The 26,719-nt window shown below is 36.7% G+C and overlaps 2 protein-coding genes across 3 annotated transcripts in view; one reads left to right on the top strand and one right to left on the bottom strand.

The window, feature by feature from the left end:
* hip1rb (huntingtin interacting protein 1 related b) overlaps nucleotides 1–1,860 on the top strand; it is a 60,399-nt gene extending 58,539 nt beyond the window's left edge. Inside the window, exon 32 of the mRNA XM_048189666.1 lies at nucleotides 810–1,860. Within this exon, the coding sequence (XP_048045623.1) occupies nucleotides 810–818 (9 nt within the window). The 3' untranslated portion in view covers nucleotides 819–1,860. The remainder of the gene's footprint in view (nucleotides 1–809) is intronic.
* An 11,948-nt stretch (nucleotides 1,861–13,808) lies between these two features.
* LOC125267747 (transmembrane protein 47-like) overlaps nucleotides 13,809–26,719 on the bottom strand; it is a 31,405-nt gene continuing 18,494 nt past the window's right edge. Inside the window, exon 3 of one of the 2 annotated variants that reach the window (XM_048189668.1) lies at nucleotides 13,809–15,103. In XM_048189668.1, coding sequence (XP_048045625.1) covers nucleotides 14,922–15,103 — 182 coding nt within the window. In that variant the 3' untranslated portion in view covers nucleotides 13,809–14,921. Of the gene's footprint in view, nucleotides 15,104–20,738; nucleotides 23,146–26,719 lie in introns of those variants that run through there. The other variant, XM_048189667.1, reaches the window with a different exon arrangement.

Below are 26,719 nucleotides of genomic sequence, written 5' to 3'. Positions count from 1 at the left end.
TCATTCTAACATGCTAACACAACTGTTTCCAACAATGACAATAACAAATAAGTATCAAATCAGCAAAATTGGACTGATTTCTGAAGGATCATGTGACACTGAAATAAATATCATAATTGCTGCAATAGAAAATATTTAATTTACATATTTACTAAATTAGAATTAATTGAATGCGAAAAATAAATAACTGTTATTTCATGTTATGACCAAACAAAATGTTTATATTTGTTTTTATGTGATACATTTTATATAAATATTATAAATCTGTATCAATTTCCTAAAATTTCCCATTAATTCCCATAAATTCCTGTTAAGTTTCCAAATTGGAATATTTCCAAAATTCCCCAGGTTAAAGGTGCTACAGAGGATGTTTTGTTATATACATTTTTGCAATATTACTTGAAACTGTCTTTGTCAGGAGACAGGAGTAACAACTGCAGATTATGAGTTACCTGCGGTGAGTCCGACATAATGAATCCACTAACACGACACAGCGAATGCCGGTGGTAAACACTCGTGTTCCGATACTCGTGCACAAGTTTTGGGAGGCGTTCCCTCGAAATGAGCTGTGAAGGAGGGGGGCTGTTCTTACGCATGCGCTCATTTCAAAAACTCACTAACAGTCTTTGGCTTCTCAGTTGACGAAAAGATCCTCTGTATCACCTTTAAGTTCCCGTGGAAAGTTTCCGGAAATTTACCGGAAACTTTCTGCCCCTTTGCAACCTTACTTGTGGTTAATTTTTTTTACCAAGATGATATTATTAATGACTTTTATTCATCAACTAAAGCTGTCTGTCTATTTCTTACAGTTGAGGTGAGCACATCTGGATGAAGATATCTGAAGACTCATTGAATATCAAACTTACATGCATCCGGAACCGTTATTAAATTTGTCTTTCTTTTTCCCATGTCTGGACATTCAAACGTTTTACCATGTTACATGCGAGACCTTTGCCTTTTTCCATTTGAGAGTGCCTTAGAGGCTACAGATTATTTTTATCTTAGATATGGAGCTATATAGTACTGGGTGTTCATCATTTGCGTACAGTTACAAACCATTTAGTTTTTAAATTATAGATATTATTTTATTTACAATACACATAGTATGTAGGGCAAATAGTGAATAGCGTCTGGCTTAAAGGGATAGTTTATCTGAAATAATGCAAATTCTAACATGGGCTCATGGGAAAATGTGCCTCTGTATAAATTTCTGCAACACTACAAAAACATACCTATACATACAAATCACAACTTTTATTCCTTTTCACACAAATTATGATTATGGAGCAGATTATTGATTTATAATTTAACTTATTAACTTATTTTAATATATCAAATGTTTGTGTCCATGAAATGTTGTTTCGGATCTCACCGACTGTCATTGTACAGTAACAACAACAACAAAACTCTCAGATATAAGAATGCAAACAGGTTTGGAATGACGTAAACGATCATACTGAGGTGAACTATCCCTTTAAGGTCAGAGATGACGGTATTGCGATGCATTTTTAATTTGTCTTTGCATTCACAAATGTTATTTTATGTGTGATTCTTATATAATATATTTAAAATATACTCCATTTTATGAAATACATAAGGGTATTAACATGGTGGAAAATAATTCTGCAATGTTGTGCATATCTACCAAGTACTGTATATGCAGAATCTATTTAACTGGGATTTTGTGCTTTAAATTAGGGTCTTACAAAAATGTCTTTTGCTTTTTCACTCTGTGTCTTAATAAAATGTGTCAATGTCTTTACACATCAACATCTATATATATATTAACATATTTTAGTCATGTTTGACTGTCCCTTGTGATAAATGTAAAATGAACAATAAATATTTGAAGAACAAAAATATTTGGAAGTGGACTTATTTGTCATGTGCAAAACTGTGTGCAATAATAATAAAAATATGGATCCCATTTTATATACTACGATTAATCATATCTTCAAGGAGGCTATGAATGTGGTGCCAAGGCTGGAACCAACCTGCTTTGTGCAGTAAAAAATATAATAATAATTAAAAAATGTTTTGAATGTCCCCACAAGGATATTAAATGACCTGAAATCAGCTGCTGTACTGTAAATCAGACTCTGATCCCCACAATAACTTAAAATAATACATATACGGGAACACTTTACAATAAGGTGCTACAGAGGATCTTTTCGTTGACTGAGAAACCAGAGTTTTTGAAATGAGCGCATGCGTAAGAACAACCCCCCTCCTTCACAGCTCATTTCGAAGGAACACCTCCCAAAACTCGTGCACGAGTATTGGAACACGAGTGTTTACCACCGGCATTCGCTGTGTCGTGTTAGTGGATTCATTATGTCGGACTCACCGCAGGTAACTCATAATCTGCAGTTGTTACTCCTGTCTCCTGACAAAAACATTGCATGCGGTGCCTGTGGAGTGTGGAAAGTTACTGGAGCGCGCAGCCGCGCACGTCTCGCACAAGAAACGTCATGGCAGTGATTGACAAGCCAGAGGGCCAATCGTTTACGCGATTGGCTGATGTTTTTAAGGCCCTACCTCGTGCACAGATGATGTATATTAATATTATTCCTTTCAGTGCACCTAATAAATAGTCTTTTATCAGTTAGTAAAGATAGTTTCGAGTAATATTTAAAAAATGTATAAAACAAAACATCTTATGTAGCACCTTTAACTTTAGTTGACGTGAACTAAGGATGAAAAATACTTCTAAACATTTACTAATACATTATGAAAATCAAAAATTGTATCTGTTAATATTTAATGGACCTGAGCTAACATGATCTAACAATGAACAGTTGTATTTTTATTAAAAATGAACAAATATATTTCTTGTTGTTAGTTAATGCATGAACTACTTATATAAAACAGTTTTTTTATAAGGTTTTTATGATACATTTATCCTATTATTACAAATCATTTATTTTATTTATATCACATGTCAAAAGAGGTATTTTTATTAGTAATCAGCAAGTTCTCGTTGCGACAATTTACCCTCGATCTCATTTCATGTTTCATGCACTGTATTTTTCCTAAACAATGAAGGTAAATGTTCGTAGAATTCTGTAGTTTAGACTTTGAGGCACGTGTCTATACCAAAACTGACTATCAAAAATTAAAACCACCCCGAAAAATATTCGCTAAAGTAAAGTGTGACAACTTACCCCGGTCTCGTCAGAATAGTTTTAAAAGGAATTGTGATGTCATGTCTCCTTTGACCGCTAGATGGCGGTTTAACATCAACTCAGTCTTTGTTCCAAGACAGAGGCGTCATAAAAATGCTTTTGAATAATTTAACTAACGTAACGTACCACATGTGTTTTATAGCCATGCTGTTTACAAATAAAATTCATGGAAACAAAACTGCTTTATCATATACAGATTTGCCATCATCTTCTTTTGTAGGCATTACAGGTTAAATTATGATTTATTTAGTTTTACCAGCTGTAAGATCTTGAATCCTCGTCTATGTCTATTGTTTATACCCTGACCTTGGACAAATTAATAACCAGCTTGGACTAGTTCGGAATCACTTAAGATGTTCCTTAACACAGCTACCACCTTCTGCTGGTTTCAGTGGATTTTCAAGCATGCAGCGTAAGGAATAATAACAGATATGATATTTGGTTTAGCACACACACACTGCAAACAAGGAATCATGTTGCAGACTAATAAAATAGCTGATCTGGATTCAAATACGCTCTCATTAAACGCTATTGAATCTGGTTTATTAGAAGTTCATCATCAAAACATTTTTGATCATCTCTTATAATCTTAAAAAAGTCTAGAGGGGATACTGACAGGCCCCATTTACTGATACTATAAATACATGAACCACATACACTACAGGCTGTCTCACACACCTTACACACACACACACACAGCTCTCCCTCTCTTTCTTTGTGCCTTTCTATCTCACTGTCACACACTCTTACATGTCTCCAAGGCAACTTTCTTGCCTAGTCCCTTGAATCTCTTCTGAGAGAAAAAGAGAAGATAAAGGAATGAGTCGGCCTATGTGGAGGGAGTTCTTATTTGTCAGACTGTAGCCTAATAATCTGCTGTCAGATTTCCCAAAATACGTAAAATACAGGTGCAAATGGGGTGTGTTTTGAGTTTGACCACTTTAGACCTCTTCCACAGGGAGTCGAAACACATTTAACCAGATTGTTTTCGAAGTGTAGACGCTCATGTGGTCGAATGTGCTCGAACAGCCATAAAACACCGTCTACTCTCCGCATACTGACCTAACCTGTAAAAATTATGCAAAACTATAAAAATTATGCTGAAGACCCAAGTTTGTTTTGAAGATGAAAAATGTACCAAGCACAATGTTCTCTCACCATTCCTGATTTCTAACACACACTCACCGCGTTTGGTGCAGTTTTGTCAGGCCGAACATTTCTTTTTCCAAATGTTAAATACCTAATAGAATACATTAATACAAAGAGTCAAATCAACATGGCAATGCTCTGCTTTTCAAGTCACATTAATGATACCAAACGACATGAAAATCCCTGTACCTTGGTCCATCTGCTTCTCCCTTCACTGCTTCTTTTGTCATTGTTTGTGAACTAAAGCACAGAAGTTTGGCGATTCTCTGTAGGTCACAGCTTGAAATAGTAGTTTATTGATTGTGAGCACTCACGTGCATCCAGATGGACACGGACACAGTGAGTGTATTTGTGGAAAAGCCCAAATACCCATCTGTTGTTTGAAATGATTCCTGCTGGGATGGGCCTTTCATCAAACTGAGAAACATAAATAAAATAATAATTTAAAAAAAAAACTGTACAATGAAACTCCTTCCAAGCAGGAACAATTTATTTTAGGAGATATGAAAATATCACGCAAGAAGGGGGAAGGAGAAAGAGAAAGAGAGAGACTGAATCCAATTGAATCATTTTTGGTTAATTATATTTATTATTTTATCCTATTACAGTGTCTTGGGCCAAATATTTTAAGTGAAATATTTCATTGTTTATTATTATTATTATTATTATTATTATTATTATTATTATTATGTAAGTTCAACCGAAAGCTACAACAACATTTTCAGCTTTCTAAACTGGTTCCTTTCTGACCCAGATCTGTAGTGTGGGTCACAGCTGGTGTCCCATCGGCTCGGGTAGGTTGGCCCGCAGTGATGCAGAGAGTAATGCAGGGCGAAGAAGACTGGCATCTGGCATGGCACTGGGCACACAATTCCATTAAAATTTAAAGGCCCAGGACAACTGATTGATCTGAGATCAGAAATACTATCCAGTCTAGCACTGTTCTCTGCCTCATTGACAGTTATATTAACTAAAGTTAAATGTTTATACTGACAGTACCTGCTGATGTCTGAACACTGTTATAGCTCACAGTTTTTGTGAGGCTTTCATATGTCAGAATCATAGATGAAATAAATGATGTTAAATATTAAATATGCACATGACAGTTATCCGATAAAAAAAAACTCCGGTCCTGGAGAGCCACAGTCCTGCAGAGTTCGGCTGCAATCCTGATAAAGTCTGCGTCCCAAAAGGCGCACTTCATGTGCACTTTCGGTCTTGAGGGCTTACTTGGTCGCTGTGTTCGCGTGTCCGTTAAGTCCATGAGACCGTAGGTTTCAGAAGGTAGCTCTTGAGCACCCCCTTTTCGGCCGCTATGCGCCCTCGATGCGCACTTCTGCTGAGCCCGCAAATCTGCGAGCTACACAGAGGACTTTACCCGGCAGTCAGAGCAGCATTACGTCACGAAAATGCAGACACAGAAGAAGACCGTGAGGGTTTAGGGTGCCATTTGGGACGCAGCCTAAAACTCACCTGCCTGTACTGCCCTACAAAGCAAAAAGGCAGTAACTGCATTTTTGGTCAAAAATTAGTTATTGTCATTTTCATGACATTCAAGGCATCCTTTGTTATGTGACAAAACATGTTATCTGAAATGTGTGTCGTTTTGGAGTAACATAACAGCAACATGTCCAATAATCTACCTACAACTTCTTAGGCTGGATGACAGGATAACTTTTAAGTCATTTTTCTCAGTTCTGCACTCTGCGTAGTTACTGCCTTTTTGCTTTGTAGGGCAGTGTAGCTTCCTAGGCCCTGTCCCAAATGACACCCTAAACACTTGCACTTGTGGGTCTTCCTATGAGTCCGCAGTTTCATGACGTAATGCAGCTTTGACTGTTGGGAAGAAGTCTGCCGTGGGGGCTCAGCAAAAGTGCGCATTGAGGGTGCATATCAGCCGCAAACGGGGCGCTCACGAGCACCCTTCTGAAGCCTAAAATTGACAAATGGGACACCCTATGGTCTCGTGAACTTAACGGATGCGCGCGCAGCAGCCATTGTAAGTCCACAAGACCAAAAATGCATAGAAGTGTGCCATTTGGGACAGGGCACTAGTAACCCTACAGAACTTGATTAGCTTGTTCAGGTATGTTTGATTAGGGTTGAAGCAAAACTTTTTAGGACTGTGGCTCTCCAGGACCGTGATATATTGGCCAGTGAAACAACTAAATTGACTTGATTCACCTTTAAAATGCTGAGATTAACTTTCAGACAGAATTTATTTTTAGCTGTCACAGAATTAAACACACAGGGATACACTGTAAAAATAATAATAATAATAATAATTTATTATCTGTATGGAAGCTAATTGTGACTTTTTCTCACAGCTGTGAGTTTATCTATCATATATCTATGGAAGAGGATTAGGGCCAAGCAATAATAAAAAAATAAAACCAAGTTGTTAAATTACGAGAAAAAAGTCGTTAAATTACAAGAAAAAGGTCGAGATAAAATGTTGAGAATAAACTCATTAAATTACGAGAAAAAACTCATTAAATTTCAAGAAAAAAGTCGAGATAAAATGTTGAGAATAAACTCGTTAAATTACGAGAAAAAACTTGTTAAATTTAGAGAAAAAAGTCAAGATAAAATGTTGAGAATAAACTCATTAAATTAAGAGAAAAAAGCCGTTAAATTACAAGAACAAATTTGATAAATTCTGAGAAAAATGTCGATAAATTTCGAGAAAAAAGTCGAGATAAAATGTTGAGAATAAACTCATTAAATTATGAGAAAAAAGTCGTTAAATTATGAGAACAAATTCGTAATTTAAATTTTTTCTCATAATTCTCAATTTTATCTCGACTTTTTTCTCGAAATTTAACGAGTTTTTTCTTGTAATTTAACGAGTTTATTCTCAACATTTTATCTCGACTTTTTTCTCGAAATTTAATAACTTTAATCTCGAGATGGTTTTATTGTTTTATTATTGTTTGGCCCTAATCCACTTCAGTATATATCAGACTTTATAACGTAATTGCGAGTTTATATGTCAACAATTCTAATAAAAAAAATCTGAATTGTGAGATAAAAAGTTGCAATTACCTTTTTTAATTGCTAGTTTATATCTAAAAATTCTGACTTTTTTGTTCGCAATTCCGAGTTTTTTTTCTTAGAAATGTGAGTTTTGAACTTGGAATTGCGAGGAATAAAGTCAGAATTGTGAGATATAAATTCAAACAAGCTTCCATACTCTCAGCTAACAGGGAACGTTCTTAGAACTTCGGCTAACTGTCAAGGTTCTCTCATATGAATACGCGTTCTTCCAGTAACATTAATAGAATGTTAGTTCAGAGTTATCTGGTCTTTAATAAGTTCTCAAAACATTAGCACAAAAACATTGTTTATACATTGTGTTCATGGAGTGTTTCTGCCTGAAATGTTTTAGTTGGATGTTCATCTAACATTTTTAAATGTTACTGCCTGTTTCAGAACATTCAGGGAACATTCAAAAGTAACGTTCCCATAATGAATGAAGAATGATAAAATGAAATGTTCCTTTAAGATTCACATAACCAAGAAAAAACATTTTTAAAACATTTTTTTTAAAACTAGAGCTGCGTCCGAAATCGAATACTTCTCTACTATATAGTATGTGAAAAACAGTACGCGAACATAGTATGTCCAAATTCATAGTATTCGAAAAACAGTAGGCGAAAAGTACCCGGATGACTTACTACTTCCAGCGAGATTCTACGTGATTTCGGAAAGATTTCAGAGAACATTCAGAAATAATGTTTTAATAACTTAATTGGAATGTCGATAAAATGGAATCAATTCAATGGAAAGGATTCAGGAAGAGAAGGCAATGCTGAATAAAGTCGTAGTTTTTGTTATTTTTGGACCAAAATGTATTTTCGATGCTTCAACAAATTCTAACTGACCCACTGATGTCACATGGACTACTTTGATGATGTTTTTATTACCTTTCTGGACATGAACAGTATACCGTATATACATTTTCAATGGAGGGACAGAAAGCTCTCGGATTAAATCTAAAATATCTTAAACTGTGTTCCGAAGATGAACGGAGGTGTGCTATATATGTGCTATATTCTTGTGTGCTATATTTCACATGCTGAAAAGCCATCCCTAAAGCTAGTTTGATGGTCTTATCTGGTTTTCCAGACTGGTCAAGATGGTGTTCAACTGGGCAGCTAACTCTTCTCCCAGCCTGAATAGTTTGAAAGTGCCCAAAACCCCTCTAAACCCTCAAATCAGTTCAAGATGGCTTATTTTTTTCCAGGCGAGTCAAGACTTGAGAGGATATGTTTAAAATTTGTTACTTCACCTTGGACATATAGCTCTCAATTCTCACTCACGTCCTGGAATACAAGTCAAATTAAATTTTGTTCGTTTTTTTAGACCTTGTCAATGGCTTTGTTGTATGAAAAATTGTAGCTAGGACTTTCAAAAATCCTATGTGTTTGGAGTGACATGAGGGTAAGTAATGTCAGTTTTTTCTTTTTTGGTTGAACTATCTGTTTAACTAATGAAAACATTCCATTATGAATAGAGCCAAGAACTGCAATGGCATTGAACCGCAACTCTAGACAATAAATGTTTCACATGCCTTCGCTCAAAGAGAACACATTCTCATAAGATAAAATGTGAGTGAACAGTGTTCTTCAGCTGGGCACAGGCTAAAATAGAGGCTCATGTTGAAATCTGGCCTTATCCAACCTCAAAGTTTTATTCCCACACTCCATCTACCTCCTTTAGTTTTTCATTGCTCTCATTCTGTCTGTTACTCGCATGTTTTATTTATTCTCTCTGACTGTGTATTTTTCTCTTTTTCATTCCTAACTCCCAGCCTAGCTGTATGAATGCCATTACTGTTTTCCCTCAACCATGTAAATATGTATGGAGATAATTTTAAACCAGCCCATCTTGGTGTGCGACTGAAACTAGTTGGAGATGGTGAATGAGTCTGTGAAACCACAGGAAAATATACCTAGTGAGCCATTTCATTCAGCTCGGAAAACTCCAGCACCACCTCAGTCACACATCAACCATCACAGGCCTGACGGTGCACTGCATGTGACTAATAATGCTACATTTAGCATATAGTTTTCTTTCCTCTGCCATGGGATTGTTTATCACAGTTGAATTAGAGGGGAAATGAGCTTTGAAGATCTGCTGTTTTTTCTCTTCTTATGTCAGATATCCTACTCTCTGTAAGAAAATAGTTTTGTATTGTCATAAATTTAGATTCACTGCGTGAATTGTTCCACATCAATACATCCAATTCCTCTTCATATTCGCAACAAACTCACTGAAGTCTGAAGTGAAATTTCTATTATGGGTTGCATTTAAGCAATGTGATATACTGTGGGTACGGAAAGTATTCAGACCCCCTTAAGTTTTTCACTCTTTGTTATATTGCAGCCATTTGCTAAAATCATTTAAGTTCTTTTTTTTTCCCTCATTAATGTACACACAGCACCCCATATTGACAGAAAAACACAGAATTGTTGACATTTTTCAGATTTATTAAAAAAGAAAAACTGAAATATCACATGGTCCTAAATATTCAGACCCTTTGCTCAGTATTTAGTAGAAGCACCCTTTTGATCTAATACAGCCATGAGTCTTTTTGGGAAAGATGAAACAAGTTTTTCACACCTGGATTTGGGGATCCTCTGCCATTCCTCCTTGCAGATCCTCTCCAGTTCTGTCAGGTTGGATGGTAAATGTTGGTGGACAGCCATTTTTAGGTCTCTCCAGAGATGCTCAATTGGGTTTAAGTCAGGGCTCTGGCTGGGCCATTCAAGAACAGTCATGGAGTTGTTGTGAAGCCACTCCTTCGTTATTTTAGCTGTGTGCTTAGGGTCATTGTCTTGTTGGAAGGTAAACCTTCGGCCCAGTCTGAGGTCCTGAGCACTCTGGAGAAGGTTTTCATCCAGGATATCCCTGTACTTGGCCGCATTCATCTTTCCTTCGATTGCAACCAGTCGTCCTGTCCCTGCAGCTGAAAAACACCCCCACAGCATGATGCTGCCACCACCATGCTTCACTGTTGGGACTGTATTGGACAGGTGATGAGCAGTGCCTGGTTTTCTCCACACATACCGCTTAGAATTAAGGCCAAAAAGTTCTATCTTGGTCTCATCAGACCAGAGAATCTTATTTCTCACCATCTTGGAGTCCTTCAGGTGTTTTTTAGCAAACTCCATGCGGGCTTTCATGTGTCTTGCACTGAGGAGAGGCTTCCATCGGGCCACTCTGCCATAAAGCTCCGACTGGTGGAGGGCTGCAGTGATGGTTGACTTTCTACAACTTTCTCCCATCTCCCGACTGCATCTCTGGAGCTCAGCCACAGTGATCTTTGGGTTCTTCTTTACCTCTCTCACCAAGGCTCTTCTCCCATAGCTCAGTTTGGCCGGACGGCCAGCTCTAGGAAGGGTTCTGGACATCCCAAACGTCTTCCACTTAAGGATTATGGAGGCCACTGTGCTCTATAGGAACCTTAAGTGCAGCAGAATTTTTTTTGTAACCTTGGCCAGATCTGTGCCTTGCCACAATTCTGTCTCTGAGCTCTTCAGGAAGTTCCTTTGACCTCATGATTCTCATTTGCTCTGACATGCACTGTGAGGTGTAAGGTCTTATATAGACAGGTGTGTGGCTTTCCTAATCAAGTCCAATCAGTATAATCAAACACAGCTGGACTCAAATGAAGGTGTAGAACCATCTCAAGGATGATCAGAAGAAATGGACAGCAACTGAGTTAAATATATGAGTGTCACAGCAAAGGGTCTGAATACTTAGGACCATGTGATATTTCAGTTTTTCTTTTTTAATAAATCTGCAAAAATGTTAACAATTCTGTGTTTTTCTGTCAATATGGGGTGCTGTGTGTACATTAATGAGGAAAAAAAAAATAACTTAAATGATTTTAGCAAATGGCTGAAATATAACAAAGAGTAAAAAATGTAAGGGGGTCTGAATACTTTCCGTACCCACTGTAATATGTTGTGAATATAGCTAACATAATAGGTTGTGTACTGTATATATATATTAGCTATATGTCAAGGTTCTCTCAAAGATATGAACAAACGTTTTTAACATTAATAGAATGCTCGTTCAGAGTTATCTGGTCTTTAATAATGTTCTCAAAACTTTAGCATAAAAACGTTTATACATCCTTCATGGAGCGATTTTGACACGTTTTATTTGGATTTTTTAGCTGGACATTCGTCTAAACATTACTACTTGTTTCAGAACGTTCAGGGAACATTCAAAAGAAACATTCCCATAATGAACATTTCCATTGTATGTGTGTATATATTATGTGCAACATTTAATACGTATATATACACACATTATATATTTATAAACTTTTATATTAGAGGCAATTAATCGATTTGACAGCACTAATTTTAATATATAATCATTTTGATCCAGCTGCAGTGTTCTGAGGTTTAGAGGCAGTAAGGCTGCTGGGTTCATACGAGGGGAAGCTTTCATAATTATGCAGCGAGCAAATGATTAATATGCTGTTGTTTCATTCCACTGTTTGTGCTTCTTTTGTCCACTACAATAGGATGCTATTAGAAGGCCTGAGGAAGCACTATCAATATTCTGACAGCTCATCCCGTGGAGCTCATTACAGAACCAGCCTTTATGTACCCATTTTTGGATCTCACTTGTAACTGGATGTCAGTTTTTCACTTTCTGTGTACTTTATAAAGTTGTTCAGGTAAGATAATGTTTCATCTTTTCTCACAAAGAAAGGGAAGAAAAATTAAGAGGAAAATAGTGTAAGTTTTTTACTTCAGACTAACCACATCCTCACCCCAACACCTGCTATATAAATGGCCCTTTTATATTTGGAGTGTTACATTCCTTTAACAGTGGCTATTCCAGGATGTGGGAACCAGTGGTGGGGGAAGTGACAGCCTGACCTTCTAGAGCACTGCTTCTCAAACCTGTCCTGGGGACCCCCCACCACTGCACATTTAGTGTGTCTCCCTCATCTGACACGCTTGATTCATGTCATCAGCTCATTAGAAGAGACTGCAAGACTTGAATTGGGTGTGACTGTGTCCAATGAGGGAGACATACAGAATGTGCAGTGATGGGGGAACTCCAGGACAGGTTTGTATATTCTAAAGCTTGTATTTATGTGTGTACTAAATACTAAAATACATTGGTAAGCACTCTTTGTGGAATGGGCCACAAGAGGCAACCCAAAACTCTACCATATAGTTTACAGTACAAAAGTAACAAAATGTCCTTAGAATCAAACACTGAAACGTATTAAGATAACTAACTACATAACTACTAACTTGAAAGAGGCAGAAAGCGGCCTTCCATATATACTGGCAAGGCCAGTTGCATAAAATTCTTAGAGTATATACATTTACATGACAACGATGTACTAAAAACAGAAAACCCCACTGTATTCTGCTGCCAGGCCAGTAGTTGGCGATGTCACTTTGTAAAGAAACACTACGCGTCTATAGACTGAACTTGAATGCGCATGACGTCACTGTTTTCACAAATTCACATTTATGTAGTTTACCCAGAGATGATCTGAATCCGAAACTGGACTCAAGAACATTTTGTCTATATTTGTGTGCTTAGACTGTTATTCTGCTGTTAAACTATCGAAAATATTACAAAAAGTAACTTGTCATTGATTTATTTTGGATAGCTGTAATCATGTTAAATTTAACCAATTTGTGTGAAAGTAAATGTTGATACTAAATATGCTCACATTTCATTCAATACAGAAAATTAAAAAGTTAATCTAATAAATCAACATTTGTTTGTGCTTATTTTTATGCTTAGAGTAGTGCATTGAACCATAAAACAACTGGAGTCAATTACAAGCTGAGTCTGCTTTTTTCAACAGTATGTTTTATTGTTCTATTTTAAAACAGAGAAAGGAAACTGATATGTTTGAGCTGCAAAGCCCCAGTAAAGGTCTTCTCTCCAAAATCTAGTTAGTATTTCAAAAACAGCAAATATTAAACAACATGACATAAAATATATATCCTTCAAATCCAAACATCTTAATACTATAAACACATTAACAAGATGATATGTTCTCTATCATATAGCGCAACACAAGAAATATACAAAATGGTAAAAGCAACTATATATACCGGATACTTTTTCATAAAGAAAACAATCCCTCGAGAACTTGCTCCATTACTTTTCCTTCCTTATGGAAGGAGATCCATGGGATATGCTGCTGAAATGGTTAAAAGGGCCAAACCAAGTGGGTATGGCACAAACCCATCTCTTTAAACATCCATCAAGGACATTTAATTTCAACACTCTGAATTCTTGCAGTCCAGTTCACACAGTTGCTCTTCATACTTCATCCGTTCTGAAGCTTGTAACAACAACCCATCATGCTCATTTAGGCCTTCACACTCTGTACATGAGTAACAGAGTAATGTGTTAGAGTGTGTGTACTTGTATATATATATATATATATTATATATATATATATATATAATATGCTAGATTGTGTGTATATGGCTGCATTCCAATTCACATACTGTGTCCTAAATTAGAATGTCCCAAATCACAGTGCATTGAAAATTGTATAAAATTAGTACCAACACTCTTAAAAATATAGGTTTCAAAAGGGGGATTTCAAAGCGATGCCATAGAAGAACCATTTTTTGGTTCCCCAAAAAACCTGTCAATGAACAGTTTTTAAAAGAATCATTTAAAAGAATCATAAAGAACCTTTTGTGGAATGGAAAGGTTCCATGGATGTTAAATGTTCTTCATGGAACTATAGATAACAATAAAGAACCCTTTTTTAAGAGTAAAGGGTGCTGTGACTGCATACTGTTTCTAGTTTCTAGATTTTCAAAGTTTATCAGCACACAATGGAAACAGAGGCATTTGTGATTTGTGATGACTCTCATATGACAATTCAGTTGTAGAAAACCGTCAAGGTTGAAGCAGCAATAGCTGTTTTTCAATGCATAAACCTAAATGTTAAGTAGAAAAAAGAATTTAGCACTCTTAAAAATAAATGTTCCAAAAGTAATGCCATAGCAGAACCATTTTTGGTTTCCCAAAGAACCTTTCAGTGAACAGTTCTTAAAAGAACCATTCGTTTGTTTTTTCTTAAATAATAACCTAGAGAACCCTTTTCAACTATAAAGAACCTTTTGTGGAATGAAAGGTTCCATGGATGTTAAACTTTCTTCATGGAACTATAGATGCCAATAAACAACCTTTCTTTTAAAGAGTGCACAAATGCAAACAACACATAGCATGTGCATTGGGAAGCAGCCAACACAGTCCCATTAGAAATATTTGGTTGCAAATTCATATGAATTTGTATGGTCTCTTCCCCCCTGAGGGTTAGGGTTAGGGAGGGGACATTCATGATGTTTTACCTACAAATCATACATTTTCAGTCAGTTTCAGTTACAATTCTCATTCAATACTTATGAATTCTCATAAAAGGGGGTTTGAACGTAGCCTATGTTTGTATGTGTTGTGAGTGTGCTGCATGTGGGTATCCTGTTCTTGATGTAATAGATATTGGTTACTTGATTTGACAGGTATAGTGTTTGAGTCTACTGAGCGAGCATGATCATGTATTGGAGCCCCTTAGTACATGGCATCTTCATACATGTCTGTTCTAAGGCATAATAGGATTCCTCCTCCCAGCATGAAGATGGTGGCGCCCCAGCCCAACCCGTAGCCCCAGTTGAACTCGTGATACGTTTGCAAGACTTTGCCATCGATGAATTTGATCGGGTAGAGAACCAGAGCACATGCCTGGAGGACCACTGCAAGAGAAAAAGACAACATATCAGAATAAATGCATAAAGGGGCAGTCGCACTACACTTTATATCCCATTGACTTCCATTCATACGCAAACAAATGCAGCAGACAGGAAACGCATGCTCATGTGAACAAGTTTCGCATTTCAGCGGGCTCCAAAGTTCAAGTTTGGTGAACTCTTGACATGCGAATTTGTATCATGTGAATATGTGTGACTAATAGAAGATCAATAAGTCAAGGCGTGACCTCTTGGCCCAATTAAAAGTATGCTTATTTTTTGTAGTGAGTGGAGTAGATTGTTTATTTTTACTCTCTGGTTTTATTATTATTTGTTATATGCTGAATTTATGTTTATAAAAAGATGCCGCAGAGTGTGACGTCATATCACGACTGTTGAAATTTGGCGTGCTCAAAGTCTAGTGTGACCATGTCTTAACACAGTGATACGTAACGAGAAGTTATTTTACACCAGTTATGGGGTGTTGATAGGAATAATGTGATGCAGAGTGCCTAAATCCTCTTTTTCAAAGTCTTCATTTTGTTTTTGGGGTCTACTAGAATAGGTTTTTATGCTTGAAAGTTCCAAAAATATTATTTTCACATATTTTACATTGTTTCAGCACCTCTTTTCCCAGTCTGTCAGTAACAGTCTGTTTAGTTCCAGTCTCTATGAAGAATCTCTTTATGAAAAGTGCAGTGTGCTCTGATTGGTCAACTGGACCTGTGTGGTGTGATTGGTCAACCGCTTTGTCACGTTCCTTAACCATGAGTTTCAACAAACTGCTAACATAACAGGGACCGCGAAATGAAACTGAAACTCTATGAAACTCTAATGGGCAGGCTAATAGGTCCTTTAACTCACCTGCTTGTAATCACATCATTATCTATAGGACACAGATGATAATCAATAACCAACAGCAGCAGCAGCAATAAAAGCAGCAGCAGCGTAGCACATCTATTCCACCAAGACCAAACATATCAACATTGTCATACCCATAACCATGCCAAATACTCCGAGAGTTGTCATGACAGAAATACAGTAATTTTGCCAAACTGTAGGCCTAACCGCAGTGCCGACTTCCCACTTTTTAACCATGCTTTCGATACAAGCAAGCTGCTGTTAGATGACCTGAGTGATCTAGCAGGATTATACAGTGCCCTCCACAATTATTGGCACCCTTAGTAATTATGAGCAAAAGCAGCTGTGAAAATAAATCTGCATTGTTTATCCTTTTGATCTTTCATTCAAAAAATTCACAAAATTATAGCCTTTCATTTAAGGAAAATAATTGAAAGTGGGGGGAAACTTACATTATGAAATAAAAGTTTTTCTCCAAAACACGTTGGCCACAATTATTGGCACCCTTTTATTCAAAACTTTTTGCAACCTCCTTTTGCCAAGATAACAGCTCTGAGTCTTCTCCTATAATGCCTGATGAGTTTGGAGAACACCTGACAAGAGATCAGAGATCATTCCTTCATGCAGAATCTCTCCAGATCCTTCAGATTCCAGCTCCATGCTGGTGCTTCTTCTCTTCAGTTCACTCCACTCATTTTCTTTAGGGTTCATGAGATGGCCATGGCAGAAGCTTCATTTTGTGCTCAGTGACACATTTTTGTGTTGGATTTGATGTTTGTTTTGGATCATTGTCCTGATGGAAGATCCAACCACAGCCCATTATTGGATTTCTAGCAGAAGCGGTCAGGTTTTGATTTTTTATCTGTTGGTATTTGATAGAATCCATGATACCATGTATCTGAACAAGATGTCCAGGATTTCCAGTAGAAAAATAGGCCCACAACATTAAAGATCCAGCAGTATATTTAACCGTGGGCATGGGGTACTTTTTATCCATGTGTGCACCAAACCCATCTGGTGGGTTTGCTGCCAGAAAGCTCTTTTTTTTAGTTTTATCTGACCATAGAAGCCGGTCCCGTTTGAAGTTCCAGTCTTGTCTGACAACTGAATATGCTGGAGATTGTTTCTGGATGAGAGCAGAGGATTTTTCTTGAAACCCTCCCGAAAAACTTGTGGGGATGTAGGTGCTGTTTGATAATTCTTTTTAGGCTTTCTGAGACTCAAGACTCAACTAATCTCTGCAATTCTCCATCTGTGATCCTTGGAGAGTCTTTGGCCACTCAAACTTTCCTCCTCACCGCACATTAAGACGATTTAGACACTCGTCCTCTTCCAGGCAGATTTGTAACATCTTTAGTTGATTGGAACTTCTGAATTATTGCCCTGATAGTGGAAATGGGGATTTTCAATGTTTTAGGTATTTTTTTACAGCCACTTTCTATTTTGTGAAGCTCAGCAATCTTTTGCTGCACATCAGAACTATATTCTTTGGTTTTACTCATTGTGATGAATGATTACGGGAATTTGGCATTTGTGTTTCCTCATGTTTATATTCCTGTGGAACAGGAAGTCATGGCTGGACAATTTCATGCTTTAGTCACCCTGGTGTGCTAAAAAAATGTAAATATGAATGGGAATATACTTCAGAGATATTTTACTCATAAGAATTTCTAGGGGTGACAATAATTGTGGCCAACATGTATTGGAGAAAAACATTTATTTTATAATGTGAGTTTCCTCCCACTTTCAACTGTTTTCCTTCAATGAAAGGTTAGAATTTTGTGAATTTTTTGAATGAAAGATCAAAAGGATAAACAATGCAGATTTATTTTTACATCCACCTTTGCTCATATTTATTAAGGGTGCCAATAATTGTGGAGGGCACTGTATTTAGTAATATTATTGCCTAGTTATGCAGAAGTAGTGTGTGAAGTCATTTAAGTGCCGGAGCGATATGATTCCTTAGTCTTATATGTGTCAACATTGTTGCAGCTGCATTCGAAAGTATTTGATAGAGCTTTTTGGTAAGTCAGCCAAAGTTCTGTTACAGTAGTTAAGGCCTGATTTAACAAATGCAAATATGATGTGCTAACTGATTTGTGGACATCTGGTGCAAGTGAGAGATAGAGCTGTGTGCCATCTGCACATAATTTTCAAGGTGAAAAGGTTTTTTTTTTTTTTTTTTTTTTACAAATACCCACCACATGACATTATACAATAAATTACCTTTTCTTATCATAAAAAGGTCTTATTATCCAATATTTTTAAAGCCATCTTTTCACAGCTGAATTAAGGCTGCTCTGTGCATGCTCAAAATTCTGTAAAAAGGCGCAATGCAGCATAAAAATTAGACTAAATCATGCCTGCTCTGACCCACCGCAGCCCCTAGTAGTGTTGTCAAAAGTACCGACCGTGATACCAAGCTGGTGCTGAAATTATAAAAATATGACGCTTTGAGCGGATTCATAAACACCTCTGATTGGCCTTTGTGTTCACGTGCTCATCAGATATGTCTGTGATTGGCTACAATGATCAACGCTTCAAAAAAATACTGTAAATAGTCATCAATGACGTTCTTCACCGAGCGCTTACACAGATACACACGAGAGCTTTTGAAAGCAGCTGTCTATCAGTGGACAGTCAATCAAATGCTCCCGCTTTCAAAACGCTTTCAAATTCAAACACTTCCGTGAGCTTTCAAACGCTCCTGTGCGTTGATCATTGTAGCCAATCACAGACATATCTGATTAGTGTGTGAACACAAAGGCAAATCAGGTGTTTATGAATCCGCTAAACAGCGTTCAAAGCGTCTTATTTTTAAAATTTCAGTACAGACTTGGTATTGCAGACGGTACTTTTGACAACACTAGCCCCTAGTATAACAATATGCAGTTAAAATTGTTGTGTAAATGCATTTATGCCACCTGAGCAGCATTAAACAGTCTGTGTAAAGACATCTAATTGCCACTTAAGAAGCACTTCTGTACCACCTTTGCAGTGTAAATTTGGCATAAGAGACTTGTTGGCCTTGATGGTGTACAGGAGGCTTCTCTTAATTCTTCTCTATTTTCTGCAGGTTGGGTCCACAAGATTACTGATTTAGCATACAAACATTTTTCAAAATATTTAAGCATTCAAGCAGTGTGAAAACTTTTAAGCATTAATAATAAAAAAAGTGTTCTTTTCAAGAATTTAATTCTTTTTTATCCATTTTGATACCAGAACAGTTTTAATAACCCTGTCATTTTTTACCTTTATGCCACAAAAATAAATAATAACATACATAAATAAATAAATAATAATTTTCAGGTCAGAAATTAAAAACACAATCATAGAAGAGGTGTATTACAAATCACTTTCTGTATGAACTGCAAAATAGATTTATTCTCAAATATATGAATGCATATTTTAATTAATTAATTCATTCATTCATAATTTAATTAATGCAATGCAAGGTGCTTTGGATAAAAATGTCTACCAAATGCATAAGTGTAAATGACCCACATGTCTGTCAATGTTTAATTCTTTGGGTTGGAGGTTTGTGTAATGCCGAAGCCTAAGTATGAGCAATAATGACAGTGATAGTAGCACTAATAAGCAATCAGCCAGAAAGGTTACAACAGGAGGAGATCGTGTCAATCAAATAAACAGGGGACAGAACTCAAAGCAATGCTGTTTGAGTTAGCATGTCTCCCTCTGTAAACAACAAATTAATGAGAGAAATTGTGCATGCTACCATACCATGCTGCAGGGTCTGGCACATTATGTGTAGAAGACCTGCCAGCATGACACACACACTCTCACACACGCAGAGGCTCGTTCCCTCAGGGTCTCCTCACACTCCTCTGCTTCTCTGTGCGAGACTGAAACAGCTTCTTGATGCTGTCGAGTAATATACCTGTAAAGCTCCTATGAATATGTTTCATATAAATATGCTAATGAAAGCAAAGACTAACTAACCCAATCTCAGAATAACACACTGCTTTCAGATCAACATCACAGCCTTGACACATCTGCACTGCTTGACCAAACAGAACGCCTTTCCACCAAATTTATACCATCGGTTGAGCCAATGTTGTTGTGTCGGGCATTTCACAAGTTACAGCGTTACCGGCATAGTTCAATGTACATATACATCTCATACAATGTGCATGTAAATGGGAATTCCTTGTTTTTTCTTCATGCAAATTTCTCAAAATAAACAGCTTTCTGCTGTAAATTAGTTATAATAATCTGAAATTAATTCTTGACTCATTAGCAGTTCCCACTTTATATTAGGTATCTTGAACTACTAAATGGGTCAATGACGAATAAGGTTTTTAAAAGTGTAAAAAACACAATGAAGATATAATTCATTTTGAAGTTTTATTAAGTGTTAACAATGAGATTATGTGGGTTTTTATACTCAATTAACACTGCTTTTTGTCTTTTTTTTTTTTTTACTAGATGGACAAAATGTCACCAAAAAAGTCAGTTTAACCAAAATTTTGGTTTTACCGAATGACAATATTTTCAAACAGTGCTAACAGGCTGATATCTAGATAGCTAATTAGCTTGCTAAAAGGATAATCAAACATTCAAATATTACAACATTTTCCATGTTTTATAGCAGTTGTACCGGATGACCTGATGTTTCAGGACATGTGTATGAGCAAGTGAAGACATGAATTTTCCAAATAGTTAAGAGAGACTTAGTTACTTTGCTTCATGACCATGTGGTCCTTTGCAGGCATCTGAATGATGTCCTATCCTGTCACATGATATTGACCGCATGACTTGATCCAAAATGTTCCTTTTATATTGGTTACTCCGAAATGTTACAACATCAATGAAATTAATTTTTCTGGACATTCTTTCTCAAAGCATCGACTTCTACACATAATTTTAATACCATTTTGTACTATGTTGATACATGATGTTATAGAAAATTTCACAAATGAAATGGAATTCACGTGGAAAACATGCAGTGTTGAGGAGGCTCCAGGAATGTGTTTGGGAACCCCTGAGCTAGAATATTTTAAACTTACACGTGAAAGGGTTAAACAGTGAGCTATGTTGTTGTACAGAAAATGCACCCCAGATCAATGTCTTGAAAGAACCACAGAAACTCAGAAAATCAATCTGCAATTGGCTCACTTCATATTACTGCATATAGGACGGAGACAGTAATGTAACAAAAATACATGGTGTTCATGTTTCTTTCAGCATCACCCTAATAAAAAATTACATTTACATTCTTTGAAGGGGTTGGGTGGACATTCCAACATTCCAATCCAAAAAACTGCAACAATCCTATTCTCAAGGACTTGGTCTCAAGACTTCACACCACAGATAATTTATGGATTGTCTGATACATACTGCACATATAAATTCAACTTCCAGTCTAACTGGCTGGCTCTATAATATTACCAGGAGTCAGGGTGCACAGGTTTTTAATAAGTCCATAGGCAGCACAACTCAGAACGAAGAACTAGCTGCTGGATTTATTTGTAAAGTTCACGTTTTGTTGGAGACAGCTAGTACATAAATGAGATTGTAATTAATACACACCATTGAATAACTGTCACATAATAATTAAATAATTTGAAAAGCTGTTAAGGGAAAGTAAAATCATTTCTAGGTTGGGAAGATGGATTGCAAACAAAAATGAGTAAGATTGGAAAGACTTATTCTAGTGTCCCAAATTAAATAAAAAACTTATTAATCTATGGTACTTAGATTAATGTTTAAATCACATGGACATAACCCAGTCATAACAAGGGTGAAATTAAAAAAGACCTGTTGAGAACAGTCATGGATGTCAGTTATCTAAATGGACATCATTCCCACTCACTGACGCAGTACCACAGGAAAAAGAACAGAGAGATCAATATCATGCTTTTGAGAATATTTACCTCACATTTTCTTTCAGAACAGGATATTAAAGCCCAACTTCACTTCCCCTACCAAATGCATGGAATGCCGAAACTGTTATGGGACACATTCCTCTATGTGTAATGCCGTTCCTCCAGAAATATACATGCTTTCATTCGCATCCTGTTTTTCCAAAAAGGGAAGGGATATGGTTTGTGACTAAAATGTTCTGACCAAAATGTTCTGGGATATGTTTCATTCAATAACAGTGCCTTGTGAAATGACTTCACATGTCATCTTAAGGGAGATTACACAATGGATAAAGAGGAAACTACGCACCAGTTATTGCACACCACCGACTAAAATAAATTCTGTGAAAAGATGTTAGGCTGACCAGATTCAGCTCAATTCATCAGGTGTGCTTTCTACACTGCTGACAACACACCAGTAGAGTTCACAGATAGCCTATAAATAGGACGGAAGTATAGCAATAAATATTTAATTACACGAGTGTCATTACGTTTGTCTGGGTCAGATATAACTGAAACTAACCCGTTCGGATTCAGAAAAGCACACGGTAACACTTTACAATAAGGTCCCATTAGCTGCATAAATGAGCAAATATTCGCTACAGCATTTATTAATCTTTGTTAATGTTAGTTAATATTAACAGATACAACTTTTGATGATAATGGTTGTTGAAATTATCATTAAATTAGATGCTTTATAAGTTTCTTTTCATGGTACTCCATGATAACAACAAATGGAACCTTACCGTAAAGTGTTAGCACACTGCTTTATAAAGTATCTATGTATGTCACCACCCAATGCATACAGAATGCGCTCATTATAGTCTCATTTACAGAGACAAACACTGGTGGAAAGTTGGTTTGTGCATAGTTGTGTGTGTGCATTTTAGCTACTGTATAGCAGATATACTTTTGTAAGAAAGTAATTTAGGCATGTAGCAAGTTAATGAGTGTGTGTTAGTGTGTGGGTGGAGTGAATAAAGTAAAGGACACAAAGTGCTGAACAGTCATGAAAGATAAACAGCAGAAATGAGGCAAATCAAAACGCAGCAGTCTTAGCTGAACTGGTTTTATTATGAAGTAATGTGGAAATGTTGACTTTATGATGCATTTTATGTGCTTAAAAGTACATTTTTATTTGAACTGTGCACATCTCCCTGGCTGTTCCATGTTCATGTGACATCATACATCTGCATCTTGGCAAAGTCTTCCAAGTTTCCAAGTTAGAAGTCAAGTTGGCATTCACAGCACTCTTCCAAGTAAGAAGTTGGAAATTCTGACCTTTCAGATACATCTGTTTTCTTCCTATCAAACAAATGAATCTGTGTCTGTGAATGTGTACATTTCCAAGTTTGTTACAAAAATTAAACTTCCTTTCTTTTTTGCACAGAAAACTATCTCAGGCCCATGGGTACAGAATCAACACGCACGCACATTTTAATTACCCTCCCTGCCTGGCTCCATAAGTAGACTTTTATCCACATAAGGCTGGAAAGCAATTACAGCTGGTGAAGAAAATGCAGCTATATAACAACATCCAGAGTCACAACATATAAACCACACATCCCATCTTTTCACTTTATTTAAACTTGAATTTTAGACAACTAAGATTATGTGAGATGAATTTCATTAATATTATTAAATATATTCAAAAAAGTATTTAAAATGAATAAATACAGACACATATCTTTGTTTTGGCCTTTATATTGTAAATAAAAATATGCAAAGGCCAATTCACACTGCATCGACTAGTGCTGACAGTCACCGGATTACAGTACGTCACTTCTCAGACATTCCCCGACAAATGGCAATTCAACATTCAATCGGCGAAAAGAGCGCCGACAGATGCCAACAGGGGTAACAAACTGATCCGACCAAACCTGATGAATTATCTATTGCCATCAGTCATTGCGGTGTGGATTGGCCTTCATATAGAAAACCATTGAGATGTGGATTACACATTTTCCATATAAGCATCACTGTTCATCTTGTCAAATCATGTGCACTGGCCACAAGACCAGTGGTTTTCAATCCTTTGGACTTCACTGGGGTTCACCAGGTGGAAGGTCCAAATCGCAGTTTCAATACCGCTTCAAAGAGCTCTACACGATCCCAGATGAGGAATAAGGGTTTTATCTAACGAAACGATCTGTCATTTTCTTTAAAAAAAAAAAAAAAAAAAAAAAAAACATTTATATACTTATTAAAGGTACAATTTGTAGGACCTGGCGCACTACCAAAACAATAACAATCGCGTGGTTTGATGACGCTAAGAAGGTGCGTGGAATGATGGGATTTGTTGTCTTCTACCCAACCGCTGACGGCCATCAATCAGATTGAAAGTTAAATCATGGATTTAACGGATGAGGTAAAGTTTTATAAATGTATAAACTATGGATCAGACGCGTCCTCGCGCGGACCTAGAGATGCGATGCCCCGCGTTTGGCGTGTATGCCCCATAATACTAATCGTGTTGATCGTTATAATGGCATACGTTTTCTGTAAATATACGAATCAAAACAACTCACCTGTCGAGTAAAACACAAGCGAGATCGGCATCTCTTTCTAGGTGAAGTTTGTCGCGAATCTCTCTCCATCTTGAAAATGCAACACCGATATTGATCCTCGCTCTTTCTCTCCTCTTGTCCCAAACTCTTCTTGGGTCGTTTGGTTGGCCTGTACGCTTACGTTTACGGGAGCTGTCCTTGTCGACAGAACCAGCGGCAGATGGTAAACAGTAATTATGTTCCATAAATAAGCAACACAATCCACCATAAAACGTGCAAGAAGAAAATAAGGAACTGCTTGAAGTAAGCTAGTGGTTTGCAGGACGCTAGACACTACTTCCGCATTTGTCCACGACACTGTTGTCATGTGGTTTCTATGTCATTAAAGGCGGTAACAAAGGGTAACTGACGTCATTGACAGGCGACTGCACTGCCCCGTGTCACTGTTTAGAATGGGAATTTTCTCATGATTTACAAGTAGTTGAAAACATTAGAGATATTGTTAGTAATCTGCTGGACAAAATATATAACACTAGCCTAGTGGTTTTTGGATATTTTACTGCGAATATCTTACAAATTGTACCTTTAACCACAAATGCTTGTCTTGCACTAGCTCTCTTCTTCTTCGTTGTCATCTTCCTTCTTTGTCTTTCATCATCGTCTTCTTCTTCATCTTCTTCTTTGTCTTGTAGAATTCTGGCAGTGTAGATGCTGATAAGTGTATTACTGCCCTCCACAGGTCAAAGTTTGAACTAATTCTTATACAATATGCTAGAACAAGTATATAAGAATTAGTTCAAACTTTGACCTGTGGAGGGCAGTAATACACTTAGCAGCATCTACACTGCCAGAATTCTACAAGAAGAAGAAGATGAAGAAGACGAAGATGATGATGATGAAGAAGAAGAAGAAGAAGAAGAAGAAGAAGAAGAAGAAGAAGAGAGCTAGTGCAAGATGAACATTTGTGGTTAAAAAGTAGATTTTTTTTTTTTTTTTTTTTTTTTTAGAAAATGACCAATCGTTTCGCTAGATGAGACCCTTATTCTTTGGCTGGGATCGTGTAGAGGCTTTTGAAACTGCATTTTGGACCTTCAACCCAGTGGTAAACTGTTGAAGTCCACTATATGAACAAAAATCCTGGGATGTTTTCTTCAAAAACATTAATTTGTTTAACTGAAGAAAGAAAGACATGAACATCTTGGATGACAAGGGGGTGAGTACATTCTCAGGAAATTTGAATTTGAAAGTGAACTAATCCTTTAAACGCTAGATGATGTGCATGGCTATGTCATAAATGTTTTCGCCCCCCACAGTCATAGCACAAAAATAGTTTATATTAAAAATCTTTGACTTTCTAATGCAATACAGTGAATGAAAACAGCCTGTGTTCTTCCAGCGGTTTACATTATGGACCGTTTAGCATGTGATTACTTCAAACCAAAAAGAAAACAGTTCCACAGTTCAGCACTCCAGTTAAGTCAAGTCACATCATGTTATTGATGTAGCACTTTATACAACAGATTTCTTTAGGGTTAGTTCACACTTGTAGTTCGATTCCCTTGGTCCTTTTGGGTCCAGACCAAAAAAGAAAACGATACATTTAGTCCTGGTTCGCTTAGCGTTCACACTATCATTTTTAAGACCAAACCTAAAGATACCTAAGCATTTTTTGTTCACTTAGAGGTCTTTGGTCGTTTGTGTTCATATTTCACTTGAACCACAACAGAGTCTGCTTGTTTAGTGCGCACCAGGGTTCGGACGGCAGTGTTTATTCTAACGAACCGCACTAACAGAGCAATCACACCAGAGTTTATTTTAACCCAGAGTTTATTTAAGCAGCTTTACAATATTAAACATGAAAGTTTAGTGTCACTGTTGCATTCAGTTAGAATTATAACTTTTACTTCTACTAATTGCTCATGACTAAAATGTGTCTTAACCAGATGCGATGCAATAAGATTCAAGCGACAAGCAATTTGTCTGTCCACACCAGACACGACGCAACTACGAGACATGACGAAATAATATATCACAACCAATCAGAAGAGTGTATGGGCGAAGCTCTCTGTGCATGAGCACTGCACTCGAAATGAAATGTGCATTAAAAAAAGTCAATAAAAGTACATAATCATTTTAACGTTATTAAAAAAATTAGTTCACAGTTTGAACGTTCTTGTTTCATTTTATTTTATTTTCAAGGTTAATTATTCATTGTCGCTTTCAGCATGGCTATAACAGTCACGCAAAGAGATTTCCAAAAAAAAAAAAAAAAAAATTCACAACAAAATTTACCAGCTGGAACAAACTTTTCTGGCAAGTTTCTGGCAATCTTCATTTTAGCCTGATTTTGTTCTAAAAGATATTACACCAGT

This window comes from Megalobrama amblycephala, linkage group LG4 (assembly GCF_018812025.1).
Source record: "Megalobrama amblycephala isolate DHTTF-2021 linkage group LG4, ASM1881202v1, whole genome shotgun sequence".
NCBI lineage: Eukaryota > Metazoa > Chordata > Actinopteri > Cypriniformes > Xenocyprididae > Megalobrama > Megalobrama amblycephala.
The sequence above is the reverse complement of the archived record's forward strand: the minus strand, read 5'-3'. Positions and strand labels throughout refer to the sequence as shown.